Source organism: Rhipicephalus microplus, chromosome 2 (genome assembly GCF_043290135.1).
Source record: "Rhipicephalus microplus isolate Deutch F79 chromosome 2, USDA_Rmic, whole genome shotgun sequence".
In the NCBI taxonomy this organism is placed as follows: Eukaryota; Metazoa; Arthropoda; class Arachnida; order Ixodida; family Ixodidae; genus Rhipicephalus; species Rhipicephalus microplus.
This window is the reverse complement of record NC_134701.1, coordinates 245,940,839-245,958,029: the sequence shown is the minus strand read 5'-3', so window position 1 is coordinate 245,958,029 and position 17,191 is coordinate 245,940,839. Positions and strand designations below refer to the sequence as shown.

Sequence of the window (17,191 nt, the reverse complement as noted above, 5' to 3'; positions counted from 1 at the left end):
ACGCGGAACCTTGAAACGCCCTGCTGCATCGCCGCCCTTGTTCGTTCATCCTGTCCCTGCAGTTTCACTCGAGTCAGCGCAGCACATGCCATACTACGAAGGCACGTACACGCCACCGCCCCTGCCCTTTGGCCGTGGTGCTTCTGTTGCCCATCGTTCGGTACAACCGGTCCAGTACATCGACGATCGGCACTCGTATCCTCGGAAGTCTGATGTCTGGCGCACACCCGATCACCGGCCTCTATGCTTTCATTGCGGAGAAGCTGATCACTTGTACCGCCAGTGTCCTTATCGCCGTCTTGGGCTTCGCGGCTTCTCTGCGTACTCGCCGCCCCCCCGTTACGGTCAGAGACCACGCGACATCCAAAACTACCTCTCCCAGCAGCATGAACCACCGTCTGCCGGGCGCCAGTCGCGCTCGCCATCACCGAGGCGATTTTCATCAATGCCCCAGCGGTATTCTACCGCACGATCTCCCAGCCCCCGCCGGGAAAACTAGCCGAAGCGACCTCTGGGGGCGGGGTCGCTGAACGTCGAAGCGCTGAAGACCTCCTATTGACGCAGAACCGTACAGAAACTGGTCCGACATCACCTGCTGCTGCAAAGGATAGCCGGCTTTCACTCGACATAGCAGTAACAATTGATGGTTGTGTAGTTAATGCGTTAGTGGACACCGGCGCAGACTATTCCATACTGAGCGGGAAACTGTCAACGCAGCTGAAGAAAGTAATCACGCCGTGGCATAACTCGCAGATTCGGACAGCTGGTGGCCATGTCGTAACTCCACTGGGTGCCTGCACAATTAGAGTACAGATTCAAGGGTACACATTCGTAGCAAGCTGCCTTGTTCTACGTGAATGCTCCCGTGACGTCATTCTGGGAGTTGATTTTCTACAGGAAAATGAAGCTATCATTGATCTGCAAGAGCGCCGAGTCACGTTCTCAGCCCAGCGAGCAATCAACGTGCAGGATGACGGAATGCGTGTCGATGTACTCCGTATTTCTGAACAGAGCGTGACGCTTCCTCCCCGAGCCAGTGTTCTAGTCGACGTAAGATGCTGTGGTTTGAGCGATGGCGATGTGGTGGCCGAGACAAATTTAGAACACCTCCTGCAGCAAGGCATATGTGTAGCGAGAAGTGTAATTCACGTTCGCGACGGCCGATCTGAATTGCTCGTTACCAACTTTAGCAACGAGCATCGACACCTTTTCCGTGGCACTTCGATAGCGTTTGCCCACGAAGTAGCAAACGTAACCAACTGTCCCACGTCAGAAATAGTGGATAACGCAGACACATCAATGAGCAACATTGACATCAATCCTGATCTGTCCACCGATAACCAGACTGCGCTGCGAGCGCTCTTGTTCGAGTACAGGTCTTGCTTCGCAAGTTGCTCAAAGATCCGCCAGACGTCCATCACTCAGCACAGGATCATCACGTACGAGGACGCACGCCCAATACACCAGCACCCCTACCGCGTGTCGGCTAAAGAACGTGAAGCGATACGTACGCAAGTTCGCGAGATGCTTGACGATGGCGTTATCGAACCATCCAACAGCCCGTGGTCATCTCCAGTCGTGCTTGTTAAAAAGAAAGACGGATCGCTACGCTTCTGCGTCGATTACCGAAAGCTCAACAACGTGACCAAAAAGGATGTGTACCCGCTACCGCGTATCGACGATTCGCTGGATAGACTTCGTCGTGCCCATTATTTCACTTCTCTCGACCTCAAAAGCGGGTACTGGCAAATCGAGGTAGATCAGCGAGACCGCGAAAAGACAGCCTTCGTGACTCCAGACGGCCTATACCAATTTCGAGTACTCCCTTTCGGCTTGTGTTCAGCGCCGGCAACTTTCCAGCGAATGATGGACACTGTCCTCACAGGGCTCAAGTGGCAGACTTGTCTTGTCTACCTTGATGATGTGGTGGTCTTCTCTGCCACGTTCGAGCAGCACCTACAGCGCCTGCGCAGCGTGCTGGAGGCTATCCGATCGGCGGACCTCACTCTAAAGCCACAGAAGTGCCACTTCGGCTATGAAGAACTGAAATTTCTTGGACATGTAGTTAGCGCTGAAGGAGTCCGGCCCGATCCAGACAAGCTTGCCGCTGTTGCCGAATTACCAGCTCCTGTCGATAAGAAAGCCGTCCAGCGCTTCCTTGGTTTGTGCGCCTACTATCGCCGGTTCATTCATGGCTTTTCACAGATAGCAGAACCTCTGACTCGTCTCACAAGGGACGACACGCCGTTTGTCTGGGAAAACGAGCAACAAGCAGCTTTTGATGAACTGCGACAGCGCATGCAATCAGCACCCGTTCTCGCTCATTTCGACGATGATGCTGACACGGAGGTCCATACTGACGCTAGTAACGTTGGGCTTGGTGCAGTGCTCGTTCAGCGTCAAGACGACATCGAAAGGGTGATAGCCTACGCAAGCCGCTCTCTATCCCGTGCCGAGGCGAATTATTCCACTACGGAGAAAGAGTGCCTCGCAGTCGTGTGGGCAATCACCAAGTTTCGCCCGTACCTTTATGGTCGTCCCTTCAAGGTAGTGACGGACCACCATGCCCTCTGCTGGTTGGCAAGCCTGCGCGACCCTTCAGGACGGCTAGCACGGTGGAGCTTGCGGCTGCAGGAATTTGACGTCACCATCGTCCATAAGTCCGGCCGTAAGCATGAAGACGCTGACACACTGTCACGCGCACCCCTTCATGTCGTCAGTCAGGAAGCAGAGGAAGACGAAGGCTTCCTGGGCGCCATTAGCTCATCAGACTTGAGTAAACTGCAGCGGGATGACGCAGAGATTCGTCCGATCATCGATCATTTAGAGGGCCAGGACACAATCATACCACGTCATTTATCCCGCTCGTTGCCGTCATTCTGCCTTCGAGAGGGTGTGCTGTACAAGAAGAACGCTCGTTCGAACAACCGTACCTACCTCCTGGTAGTTCCTCGAGACATGCGAGACGACGTCCTTTTCGCTTGCCATGACGAACCCACATCCGGTCATCTGGGCTACTCACGGACACTTGCCAGAGTGAGTGAGAGGTATTATTGGCCAGGACTTTCGGCAAGCGTCAAGAAGTACGTCAAGAGCTGTCGGGAATGTCAGCGTCGAAAGCAACCATCTGTTAAGCCAGCTGGTTTGCTTCAGCCGATTGAAGCACCCTGCACGCCGTTCGACCAAGTCGGCATGGACATTCTCGGGCCATTCCCCCTATCTGTGGACAGCAACAAATGGGTGATCGTCGCGACCGACTATCTGACACGCTACGCTGAGACGCAGGCGATCCCACGAGCCACGGCTTCTGAGGTAGCACAATTTTTCATGCGCCACATCGTGTTACGACACGGTGCTCCTTCCACTATAATAACGGACAGAGGGACGGCATTCACGGCGCAGCTTATGGACGAGGTTTTCAAACTGAGCAACACCAGACACCGAAAGACAACTGCGTACCACCCGCAAACCAACGGACTTACCGAGCGACTGAATAAGACCATTGCAGACATGATCTCAATGTACATCGACGTACAGCACAAAACATGGGACCGGATCTTACCTTACGTGACCTTCGCGTATAATACCGCCGTGCAAGAGACCACGCGATTCACGCCATTTCGGCTTCTCTACGGCCGCGAAGTGCAGACCATGCTGGACTCGATGCTACCGTGTCAAGACGAAGACGAGTTGACAACTGACGCCGATGAATTCACAGAGCGTGCTGAGGAAGCCCGGCAGCTCGCGCGACTACACATCGGCCAGCAACAGCAGGCAGACGCACGGCGCTATAACATCCGCCACAGTGAAGTATTTTACAACCCCGGAGACCAAGTTTGGGTGTGGACGCCCGTCCGCCGCCGTGGCCTTAGTGAAAAGTTACTGAGCCGGTACTTTGGCCCTTATAAAGTGTTACGTCGCGTCAGTGACGTGAACTATGAAGTGGTTCCGGACTCAACATCGCAGGCACGGAGTAGGACACGACCGAGGTCGGATGTCGTTCATGTGTTGCGCATGAACCCATTTATTGCGCGTTGTTCATAACTTTTTTTTTGCCGCACAGCGTTCTTTGTGTTATTTATTTATTTTTGTGAACTTGCTTCTTCGTTCACTGATTTTTCCTATATTGGCACGCTCGTTCATTTCTATTTTTACTTTATCCGAATTTCCAATTTCTTTTTTTCCACGTGCCTATGTCGTAACATCGTGGTGGTGCTATGTACTTTTCTTTCCCCCTTTTGGGACTTTTTTTTTCTTTTCGAAAGGGGGGATAATGCCACCCACACGTAGTGGGTCGACTGCAAGAGCGGCTCTACCATCTGGAGGAAAGGAAGAAGAATTGCGTGTCTCTTCTCGGCTCGAGAGCCAGCCACGACTGACGCATCGTGCTAGAGCTAGCTACCCGGTTGTTCAATATATCTCCCAGTACTTGTGACTCATCGTGACAATATTATACTTCATTAAAGCACGTGCTGCTTTTTTTCAATTATAGGCACCGGTGGAATTGGAGCTAGTACAATAAAATTCTTCATGCTCTCGTTCTTCACAGGACTTTACTTCGGACTTCTATTTCCGGCAATCGTGGCGGGACGAGCGACTCTCGTTCCAGAAAAGCCCAGACCTCGAGAGCATGACGGTGGGCGCTGAAGTGGCCGAGAAGATCTGGGTACCCGACACCTTCTTCGCCAACGAGAAGAGCGCCTACTTTCATGCGGCCACCACGCCCAACACTTTCCTCCGAATCGGTTCCGGAGGAGAGGTTTTCCGCAGTATTCGGTAAGTTCCACGAATTCTACTTTAGGCTCTGTGATAAAGTCTTCCCCGTTCTTCGCTCAAATTTCTGTAGTTTTGCACTTTTCAACATATTCCCTAAAACAACTATTACGTAAAAAAAAGAAGTTACGGAGCCACATACAGGCATCAGTTAGGGGGACCACAGGGCAGTCGAAGACGTAGACTAAGAAAGTCGACACACGCACAGCACAGTGTTCACTTGTACGATATTCAGCGTTGAGTAAAGACGATTCTCTCATTTTTGCTGGCTGTGACGCATGTCAGCGGCATATGTAGTCAGTTCATCCTGTATCCTTGCCATGATAGATATGTTGCAAGTCAGGAAAAAGAAAGGGCAGTGCTGTGTGTGTGTGTGTATGTGTGTGTGTGTGTGTGTGTGTGTGTGTGTGTGTGTGTGTGTGTGTGTGTGTGTGTGTGTGTGTGTGTGTGTGTGTGTGTGTGTGTGTGTGTGTGTGTGTGTGTGTGTGTGTGTGTGTGTGTGCGTGTGTGTGTGTGTGTGTGTGTGTGTATGTGTGTGTGTGTGTGTGTGTGTGTGTGTGTGTGTGTGTGTGTCCTTTCTTTGTTCCTGTCTTCTAATGTGTGGTCGTCCCAGTGTTTTACCAACACGTCCAAGCTACTGTGCGAAATAGGTACCCGCCTCTTCTTAAACGCAACTACTGAAAAACTATAAGACTTGCTCGTTGCTTCCTCGAGGTTCGAAGAGCGCATCCGGCTGCTTGGTGAAACTCTTGAAGCACTGTAAGATAATGCTTTTGTTGTGCAAAAAAGACGTCCTAATCGTCTTTTTTTAAATTATCATTATGGGACAAAAGAATAGCTTGAGGAGACTCCCTATTTTTAGTGCTCTGACTTTTAATTTTTATTCACAGTCTAACACAGGAAGTGCCTCAAGCCAATTGCTTCGAAAATAATTCGAATGGATTTCGAACATGAGATATTAGTATTCACCGTTTATAAAGCAATGTTATATTCATTATTCACAATGTCGGCACCTTTGTTTCATCAAGGTGCACGTGATAAGGTTCTTGAATGTTTGAAACAAATCATTGTAAACAAATATGTCATTTTTTTCGCACATCTAGATATCTTTAAAATAAGAATGAAAATAACTTTTAAAGCAAGGCTGACTCTTTGGTCGAAATTTTGCGCGTCTTCCAGAGCAATGGTATTGCCCAACGTACTTTTTTTTTACTTTCATATGACCTGGCTTCATTCACAAAAATTTTAATACGCGTAATCACCACTCGGCGCACATGTCGCGGGAATATTTGTAAACCTTCCTGGTTGTTTTAGACTGTTCACAATAGCAAGCATGGCCACAGCAAGAAATTTTCCATATTTTTGCTTCAGATTTACATCTGATATCTGTTTAACATATAGACGTTTTTACAAAAATTGATAGTATCACAATTGCGGACACTAGCTGTCCTGTTTCACGGTCGATTTGAATAACTCAGTTCGCTATTTTTCTTTCAATAGTCTTATGCTATCATAAACTATTAGAAATTGTGTGTTTAATTCACAAATAGAAATAAATAATTGTGTTCTGGTAAACTATTTACTAGCTTCCAAGCGATAATGGTATACGGTCCAATTTTATCAAGCAGTTGATGTAGTTGTAGCGAAAAGAGCGAAAAGTCTCGATGGCTATAACATGTTTCCGAATAAACTACGATACCACAGAGAGGTTACTACATTCAGCAGTTTGTCATACCACGCAACAGCTATTATGTGGTTTTTCATTCTTTACAAGTACTGCATTAAGTACAGCAGCGCACGTTAAACTCACAATAGGAGCGTCTCGGCTAACCGTAAGCTGTCAACTTAAAGTAGTTACAAACTTATCAGAGACAGGAGAAAATCAGTAAAATTTCAATTCTAATACACATGTACGTAGTTAGGGGCATATTTATTGGTGAATTCTCTTATGATGAACCCCTGGAAGGACGCACTGATATGGTGAATAACAAGTATACGTATTGTTCAGGATTTTTAATGTCTCGCTGACTGCATTTCTGAATGGATTGACAGAAGGGAGGTAAGAAGCGAAAAAAACGCGAAAAGCGACAATGTCGCTGTTTTTCGCTAATCATACCACTGCAGGTTTGCTGGTTAACAGGCGCTTTCAAAAGCATCACAAGACCATTAGCCCCGACCCTCAAACTGCATGCTCACTTTTCGGAACATCGCTATCCCCATTAAACTAGTAGCAAGCGACGCTTCAGTACTACGAACACTGCCGGTTCTCAGTGCGAAACATATACAAAAAAAACGCTCTGTACTCTCCAAATTTGCTGCTTGTAAGATATAACTCAGTGACGGCTATCATTAAAAACTGACACACAATTTTGAAATACCTGAATATTTTCGCGAACTACAAGAGGCGAACTAACTATAACTAGGAGATACCATTGACGCTAACGTGTGTTTCTGTCTTGAAGCTAAAGATAAAAAAAGGAAGGTCGCATCCCTGCTTTCAAGTTTTAATTTTATGGCACTTTGTTTTTGACCAAAACCCAAGCCGACATTGAATTCAGCATGATGAGCTTCAGCAGCCCTGTCAACGTTGAGTAAAAAGCTGTCGATTGCAGAATAAAGTTTTGTTATTGGCTATTTTTTAGTCAGGCAAGTACCGGAATGCACGTATGATCTGTTTCATGAAACTGCGTGGTTCATGCACAGTTTTCTATTTATTTATTTTTTACTCGCTGATTTGTCTGTTATACCTTGCGTGTGTTGTACTGTGGTTTCTATTTTTTGGTCGCGGGGTGACAATTCAAGTCTGCTGTCGAGTTCATTTTTTTTGTTAAACAAAATATTGATTAGAGGTGATAGACAAGAAAACGGGGAATATATAGCGGATGTTATTATGTAATAATTGTAATGTTAATGTCAACAAACCAGAGTGGATAAATAGATAACTTTCCGTGGGCAAGGACAGAATCTGTGGCCATCAAATAATGCGTCCGAATCACTACCAACTCAGCTATGGAGGCGGTCGTCTACCCATCTACTTTATGGTGTATACGTGCGTATTCAAGCGCAAGAGTGTTATTGAGCGCCGCTAGTGGCCATGACAGAAAGTGCGGAACACAATTTTTCTCCCTTTTTGTGCCACAAAGCACGTGACTTTCTTTACGAGCTCACATGCTCGTACGTCAAGTGAATAATGCATTCGGTTGCATGACGACATTTTTTTTTATTTGTGGCAGCGTTGCATCAAATACTTAGGAAAGTATTTGTCGTAATATAGTTTTCCGAACATTAAGCGCTTTTTTTTAATCTCATTGATTTAATAAACTTTTTTTGCACCAAATCCTGCAAGCCCTGCCTGGTTTATCACACTTTCCTTATTTATTCAATCGTTTTTCTATATTGTTTTTTGCAGATGAAACTAAATATTTTCGTTAAGTCATTAAAAAAGCTTCCTTCGGTAGTCCTATGAACCTGTTAAGATTGACTAACTACAGAAATAGCTGAATACAAACGCCTGCATTCAGAGTTATAGCTGAAAAGATCAAGCTTACGTTCAACCTCGTTTTCATAGCCAAACCACTTGACTTTACTGCACTCGCTAAGAAGTACAATCTCTTCATTCTTATTACCACTAAGAGCTTTTGTGAATAGCAGCAATGAGTGTGTTCTTTCTCACGATTCTTGGTGAAGATTTTTATTTGGAATGTTCTATTTATACTGCCGTGCGTGATTGCTTTCTCAGAGTTAAACACAAGTTTTTTTTTTCCATATTGGTTGACATCCCTGCCTTTACTTAATCTCTCTCGTTGCTTTCTTCCGTCTCACAGACCAGATTATTTTACTGCCGCACTCGCGTGTAGAACTATGTGAGGCAATCTTAGCACCATTTAACTCTCAGCTGTGCTAGCACGGGGACTGCGGGTTGGCTTACGCCAAGAGCTGTTGGTGAGCCGAGCGTGTCGGCACGCATGCAAGAACGACACGCCAGACGCTGTTGCTTCCATTCATTCTAGCTGGCACGCACCCTAGCCGAAATATGCCTGTTCCCTGCTTTAATCGCTACATTAGGTCTAAAGGAGCAAGCATAAATTTTATTTCGCCATTGGAAGGATCCTGGCAGGATGTAAAAAAAGGTTCTTCAAACCAAGCACATTTCACATCATTTTTTGCTCTGTGATCACGCGAAGAGAAATAGTCAATATCGATGTGATTCGGTAACCTTAAAATAAAAGAGCTCGAGTGGTTGGTAGGCAAGATTGGACGTGCAGGATGGAACGAAGCAACAAAAGGGAGAAAGAAGGCAGAGAGGTTAACCAGAAAGACATCCGGTTGGCTACCCTACACTGGGGGATTAGGGAAGGTTGGTTATTGGACGTGCAAAAACATAAAAGAAAGAGTAGCCGGGTTAGACGGCGTTCACGTTATCTTGGCTTTTTTCTTGTGTGCGTTTTCACTCCCAATCTTCTTAAGTGGAAACCTCATATGTATAGGTACAAGTTCGACTCCTCTAGGAGGGCACTACATCCAGCAATATAAAAAGCGACCACGTTTGTGGCGTATTCAGTTTCAGTCCGTTACACAGCCGCTCTGTTACAAAGCCGCATGCTACCCGTCACGCATCGCACTACATCAGCATCTCTGAAAACGTTGCGTCACGCGGAGGCACCCCGGGAAACAGCGCCATCACCAGCTCGCCTGCAAACAAAACTCTGTTGCGCCATCTGTTGGCGGGAAGCCGAAATGCATACGCACTTTCATTTCTTTGGGAAAAAACCTTCATTTTCCTTTTCAGCTTTGATCATTTTTATTGCGTTTTTTTTTTGCATTTGCTCGTGCTCGTTTTTTTTTCATTTCTGGTTGGCTTTAACGGGAACTCAACTGAAAGGCTTGTCCTAGTAATCCTTGTCACTTTTGAGAACAAGACAACTGTGTGCGATGTCAGATTTAGCAGTGAAACAAGTTTAGAGAAAACGAAGTAATTACTGTAGTTTTACATTATCTCTGTCCACAAACTTGATGTCAGGACGTAAAATTGGGCTGTAATTTTAAATTCGCTGGCCACGCAGTAAAATTGATTGGCTTGTTTTTCATTACTCTTTTTTAACGTGTGTATCGATCGTCGAGAAATATTCACCTATAACACGCCAACGGCCAGTTTGTCCAATTGTGAAGCGAAACGTACAATTTCTGATAAAATATGTGCACTGGAGCATAAAAAATATAGAACTCCCACTTGTGCACTAGTAGCGTCCATTGCAATTTAAAGAGAGCACGTACAAGTTCTTCCTATGAAATTAAAGCGTTTTAAAACACGCCTAATAAAAGCACTCTGCGTCTTCCTTTGTGTTATTTAGACTATTTGAAAGCCCTATTACGTTACCAAGGCCGTAACGCTGCCGGAACAAAAGCTTTCATATTGTCAGGTATCAAATAGGTATGTACTTTTCGTCGTTGTTTTTCAATTTTTTTTACAGCAACAAATATTTTCTTCTTCATGTTTTCTCCCTGTTCTACTACTTCATGTCCCCTTTCCCGACGGCACCCTCACAGTTACTTCGAATCACTACAACATCACGCACCGAAAATATTCGGCGTGGTAGCAAAAGCAGGCATGGCCCCTGAGTGGGTCACACCACGCCTGCAAGATCATAGCTTCAGCCAAGAAAACAAACGATAGTTACATCGATGAAATATTGCCTTGTGTACCTGCAGAGTACGTTCCAGTCTTTCTTAGTAGGCATACACGCATCGCTCAACTTTTTTTTCTCTTTTTCGGTGCTTGCAGATGAAGAAAGCTGAACAAAAGCACTTGGCTCCGTCCGATAGTGTATGTGGGCTTTGTTCTCTTTCGCGGAGCCTTTGAAAACTGGCTCACTGGTTTTCACACAGTGGTGTATTTTACTGTTATACTTATCGTTACGGAGCTTTGAGAGAGGGGGGGGGGTAAAAAAAGAACATTTGTAAAGTGCACCGTCAGGCTACTATGGGCGGAGAATCATTTAATATTTAGGCCGGGCTCTGCAGAGTTCCCTCCCATCAGCATTCTTTGTTCTGCACGGCGCCACACCGGTCATGTGCGCGTTTGAAACCAGGCGAGTGGTCGGAAGCGAAGAATCTTGTTACAAGGCGAAACAAGATGAGATCTTTCTTTTCTTGGCAGCGCTGCGAAAAACGCTTGTGCACCAGTTCAACAAAAATGCGGGTGTGTGCGTCCTTGCTTTCTTTTTTTTACTTTCTCTCTCCTCCTCAATCTTTCACTTTTTTCGAAGGTACATAACGCGAGAGAAACAATATGTCAGCTGCGAAAGTCTCTCGAAGAAGTTTCGTCATCCGCATTTCGCAGCCGGTCGATGCCAAGATCGAATTGATGGTTTTTATTTTCTATTTCCTCTCCATCAAAGCGCAATTTCAGAAACGTTTCTCTTTTCTTCTTTTCTTTCTGTCTCTTTTTATATCCTTCTCGTTTCTATGGGCAAGAAAAGTACCAGCCTTTTTGTCTGGACGCCACTGCGTAGTTAGTCCGTGCAAGGATTTCCTGCGGGCAACCTTCTTCAGGGGATTTCATGTAGAGCCCGCATTGCCTCAATCCCGCAAACGTTGACACGTCTGTTCGTTACTTTCTTCGTTTTTTTTTTGCAACCACGCTCGTACTTATTGCAATGAACCCCCCCTCCCTCCTTTTTTTTTCAGGGTAATCATTGAAATTACTGAGTTTCTCTCCTTTGAGAAAGGATGACATTTAGCACGAAGGTCTTGATTCAGCACTCAGATCCGGTCATGAAATATCAGAGGTTCGGTCAGGCGTGCTATGTTGAGCAGCACCACTGTTATTATCTACTTGGGCGGCCGAAACAAAAACAACTCTCAGCGAATACCACGCACTTCCGAAAATTGATTTTGTCAAGCTGCATTTATTTTTTTAAAACGTCTTAACTCCACCCTTCTTCCGTTATCATTATTAGATGTGTAAAAAACACTCGTCTCAAGAGCCATGCTGTCAGCTCTATTCTTCTTCTTCGTCGTCTTACTTATCATCATCGTCATCAGAACACATGGGGAGAACACGTAGAAATCATCCTTGTGGACACCTAAGCTCAATACACGGCATAAACTGATGCACACTGCTATTTGCGTTTGGAGTATATAAAAAAGGATTGCGGAATAAGGGAGATACAACGCAATGAATACCTCACCTAAAAAAAATGACAGAATAAAAACAATAAACAATAAGAACGTGGCTATTATCTTCACTCCTAGGGCTCCTCAAGCTCGAACGACGAACACTGGGGACAATATTTTTGATAGGTACTTTTAGCTTGTATGCTTTTGTTTTAAAGTTACCGTGTTACCGAAATACCGGCATGCGTTTTTCGTGTTATTGGGGCGACTGTTTTTGAAAAGTTCTAGGTCTAAATACATAAACGTATACCCTTACGTTCGCCCAAGGTCCTAAATAGTGATGATAACTATATTTGAACTATATTTGAACTATACTTGACCTAGATAATATCCAATAACGGCTGCGGCAAAGTAATGAGAGAGGTTTTTACCGTTCTATATATCCCGATATATTGTAAGATATGGAAAAATATCGGGTTACTGAACGATACTGTCAGCATATTGTGAAACTTTGTTCAATCACAGACCTGGACATGTTTGTTATTGCCTAGTGTTTATGAGGAGAAATATTATTAAAAAAGACAGCTCATTCGTAGTTATTCCACCACAAGTAATTAACACAAGACGTACAATGCACATTGTTTCTTGAATAATAATTCTGTACTTGCCAGGTTCATCTTGGCCCCGCTAGATGGTGCCACCTATCCAACCTGGGTGGGTCTTCAGGCTTTTTATGTTTACGGTGGCGGTGATCTGGGTCACCCTGACTTCGGTAAGCCGATTGAAAAAAGGTGATCGTCATTCACACTCGCACTTCGGCTTATTTTGACTCAGTGTGTATTGCCTCCTCAAAGCGGATATCACGCGTAGCCACGAACGAAAGTGACATAAGGCCGTAAACACAAAACCTATACTGGGAGCAGTTTACGTTCCGTAAAAGTCCACATTCTATAAATGCCCGTGCAAGCAAATTTTTCGAACTATATTTGATAACACGGTAGCGTAATGTAAACATACTAGCTAAAAGCCCCCGATAACTGCCAGAAACTACCCTTTCGCATATAACTTGAGAGCAAACCCTTCCACAGTACACCAACCTCGAATCGTTAAACTAAAGAAAGGTAGGAAATTATACTTGTGAAGTAATAAACTATCGTGGCAATTTAGATATAGTGTTTTGAGACTAATTACTATCATTTTCAAGTAATGACAAGACGAATTAGTGGCTAAGCCAGCTTAGCGTTATGCTAAGTCAAGTGACGCAGACTGCTTAAACAGCGGCAGCTGACAGACATACCAAGAAGTCAAAAAAAGGGACAAGTCTTATCAGAATTTTGCTCAGCTTGCAACTTTGCCTAATGAAATAAGCAACAAAACAACATGAAGTGGTGTGTTCAGTAGCATCAACATTGTGGCTATTGTCTGCGCAAAGTACCTGTGATTTCTCGTATGGAACCTGTCGTGCCGTTGTTCATTTCACCTGTCCTCTAATGCGATCAGTGCATTTACAACTGCTTATAATAAATCTCATTCAATGTCAGCAGTCCAGATTCACTTTGTGACAGCGTGTAAGATATTGTAAAAAACAATCGCTAATTTTGCTTTTTGTGAGAAAAACGTACAATAAATAAAAAAAGAAAAAACTGCATTCCAGGCTGTGACATTATTTGCCACCGAAACTTCAAAGCTGCCGGAACACCAGTGATCCATGTTCGTGTCAGCAGAAATCTCCGAAAAAATTAAAGTATGGTACAAAAATGTATTGGCATCATCTGCAATATACCACGAACAAGTGCTTCTCAAGCCATGACTCGACTGTACGACATTAAAAGTGGCTATTTTCGAAATTGAGACACCGAGTCTCCAGTGTGCAGAAACACAGTTTTTTTTAATCAAGTTATAAGCTTGCAGAGTGTCTACACTTTTTTTTGGCAGGGCAAGAAAAATATTGGCTTGTTTTTTTTATTTATTTTTGTTATTGCAACGCGCATTTATTACATATTGTCACGCCCTAAGAGCTCGAAGGAACGTACAAAGGGACGCGACTGTCTAAATCTCAGAGAAAAAAAAAGGACGTCTCCGCTGGCACGGGTTGCTCGTCTTCGTCTTCCTCGTTCACCGGCACAGAACTGACCCACTGTTCACTGGCACAGAACACCAGGTGGCATTACTCCTCCTCCCAAGAGAGCATCGACCCGATGCTCAAACATAAGTGTGCATAGCAGTGGGTCGAAGTAGGCAACATAAAGAAACATTAAACAAATTAGTGCACGAGAGAAAATGCGTCCTGGGCCCGGCAATCGGAAATAAACGGCATTCACTGTTCACATGAAGAGTTCACTGGCTGAAGAAGAAAATTCGCATCACCGCGTAAAGTATGGTTTTAGGCGGACTACGTGTACAGTCTCTGGGCGTGGTAACCTGCGCTGGGATGATGGTGAGCCTCCGTCTGGAACCACTAGGTAGTTCACGTCGCTCACACGTCTGCGTATTTTGTAAGGTCCAAAGTACTTCCTCAAGAGTTTCTCACTGAGACCTCGCCGCCTAATGGATGTCCAAACCCAAACTTGGTCACCAGGTTCATAATTAACTTCTCGATGGTGGATGTTGTACCGCCGTGCATCTGCGTACTGTTGAGTTCGGATGTGCACACGGGCCAGTTGACGTGCTTCCTCAGCGCGCTGAATGTACTCATTGATGTCGGGGGCTAATTTGTCGAGCTCGTCGATGTCCTCATACGGAATCATGGCGTCTAGCATAGTTCTAACATCTCGACCATAAACGAGCCGGAATGGCGTGAAGCGTGTGGTTTCCTGCGTTGCAGTGTTATACGCAAATGTTACGTACGGCAGGATGTCGTCCCACGTTTGGTGCTGCACATCCACGTACATAGAGATCATGTCGGCTAGCGTTTTGTTTAGCCTTTCTGTTAAACCATTACTCTGAGGGTGATACGCAGTGGTCTTTCGATGGGTTGTGTAACTCAACCTGAAGATATCATCCAAGAGTTTCGCTGTGAATGATGTCCCTCGATCGGTGATGACATATGACGGGGCGCCATGCCGTAGCACAATTTGATGCATAAAAAAATTGGCACTTCAGATGCGGTTCCTCGTGGCAACGCCTTCGTCTCAGCGTAACGCGTCAAGTAGTCGGTTGCGACAATAATCTATTTGTTGCCAGAAGAAGATAAAGTAAACGGGCCTAGGAGGTCCATCCCCACTTGTTCAAACGGTGTACGTGGTGGATCAATCGGTTGTAGATATCTTGCAGGCTTTAACTGTGGTGTCTTGCGACGCTGTCATTCACGGCATCCCTTCACGTAGCGTTTGACACAGGCAGACATTTTAGGGCAGTAGTAGAGTTGTCGCACCCGATCCATAGTTCTCGAGTAGCCCAGATGACCAGATGTGGGCTCGACGTGGCAAGCTAATAAGACGTCATCGCGGAGGGCTTCAGGCACGACGAGAAGATGAGATCTGTCACCAGCACCAGCGTTCCTTTTGTATAAGGCGCCATTTTGTAGGCAAACTGATGGCCACATTCGCGACATCGGACTACTAATGGGTGCGGTGCCAGCTTCTTAGTGATCTATATTCATTCTTAGATTGGCGTCATTTCGTTGATGAGACATCAGATCCGGTCCGCTGAGAGTTGTCACGAAGGCGCCGTCTTCTTCTGCGCTAGTACTGGCGGATTGAAGAGGTGCTCGTGATAGCGTGTCGGCGTCTTCGTGCTTTTTGCCTGACTTGTACACGATGGTGACATCGAATTCCTGTAGACGCAGACTCCATCGTGCTAATCGTTCTGAAGGGTCTCGTAGATTGGTCAACCAGCACAAAGCATGATGATCAGTCACCACTTTAAATGGTCTTCCACAGAGATATGGCCTAAACTTTGTAATTGCCCAAATGACCGCAAGACATTCTTTCTCTAATGTGGAATAGTTAGATTCTGCGCAAGACAGTGTGTGACTTGCGTAGGGTATTACCCGTTCAATGCCATCTTGACTTTGTACCAAAATAGCTCCAAGACCAATATTGCTGGCATCAGTGCGTACTTCAGTGTCAGCATCTTCGTCGAAGTGGCCGAGCACGGGAGGGGAAGAGAGCCGGTGCTGTAGTTCCGCAAAGGCAGTCTGCTGTTCGTCAGCCCAGAAAAATGGTGTGTCATCACGCGTGAGGCGTAATAGTGGCTCCGCAATGTTAGAGAAGTTTTCAATAAAGCGCCGGTAATACGCGCACAGACCCAGAAATCGTCGAAGCCTTTTCTTGTCAGTTGGAGGTGGAAAAGCGGTGACGGCAGCAGTTTTGTCAGGATCAGGCCGACCACCAACGGCGCTCACGACGTGACCAAGAAACTTTAATTATTCGTAGCCGAAATGACATTTCTCAGGCTTGAGTGTGAGGTCGGCCGATCTAATGGCTTCGAGAACATTCCGAAGGCGACGAAGATGCTCGTCAAACGTTTCTGGAAACACAATGACATCATCGAGGTAGACGAGACAGCTTTTCCACTTGAGGTCTGCCAGGACGGTGTCCATCATTCGCTGGAATGTGGCTGGAGCGGAACAGAGGCCGAAAGGGAGCACTTTGAATTCATAAAGGCCATCCGGCGTTACAAAAGCGGTTTTTTCCCGGTCACGTTCGTCAACCTCTCTTTGCCAATAACCGCTCTTCAAGTCGATGGGCGAAAAATACTTCGCGCGTCGCAGCTTCTCCAGAGAATCATCGACTCTGGGAAACGGGTACACGTCTTTCTTTGTGACATTGATCAACTTCCTGTAGTCGACACAAAAGCGAAGCGTGCCATCTTTCTTTTTCACAAGAACGACTGGTGATCACCAAGGGCTGCTTGAAGGCTGTATCACGCCATCCTGAAGCATTTCCTTAACCTGCGTTTGAATCGCGTGAAGTTTGATCGGCGAAACACGATAAGGCTGCTGCCGTATGGAATGCGCGTGGTCGTAGGTGATAATACGGTGTTTCGTTATCAGTGTTGACGTATCTTCGAAGAACGTGCAAAGCATGTTTGGAACTCCAGCAACAGCTCGCTCAAACGCTGCTTGTTCGCTTAAGAAAGCGTTGGATTGATGTCGACGCTGCGGAAAGGCGCTTCAGCAGTGCCGATGGCCTCGGGAGCAAAACACTCGGTGACATTAGTGACTAGGTCGGCGTAGGTGATGACAGTTCCAGGAAAAATGTGCCGGTACTTGTAGCTGAAGTTTGTGACAAAAACGTCGCAGTGATCATCACGAAGGTCAGCGAGGCTTCTGGCTACGCAGACACCATGAGACAGCAGA

At 45.8% G+C, this 17,191-nt stretch overlaps 1 protein-coding gene across 5 annotated transcripts in view; it reads left to right on the top strand.

Annotated features, from left to right (window-relative positions):
* The window catches only part of Rdl (Resistant to dieldrin), a 252,567-nt gene that overhangs the window by 111,004 nt on the left and 124,372 nt on the right, over nt 1-17,191 (top strand). For all 5 annotated transcript variants that reach the window (XM_075878459.1, XM_075878453.1, XM_075878445.1 and 2 more), the window contains exon 4: nt 4,550-4,776. In XM_075878459.1, the coding sequence (XP_075734574.1) occupies nt 4,550-4,776 (227 nt within the window). The remainder of the gene's footprint in view (nt 1-4,549; nt 4,777-17,191) is intronic.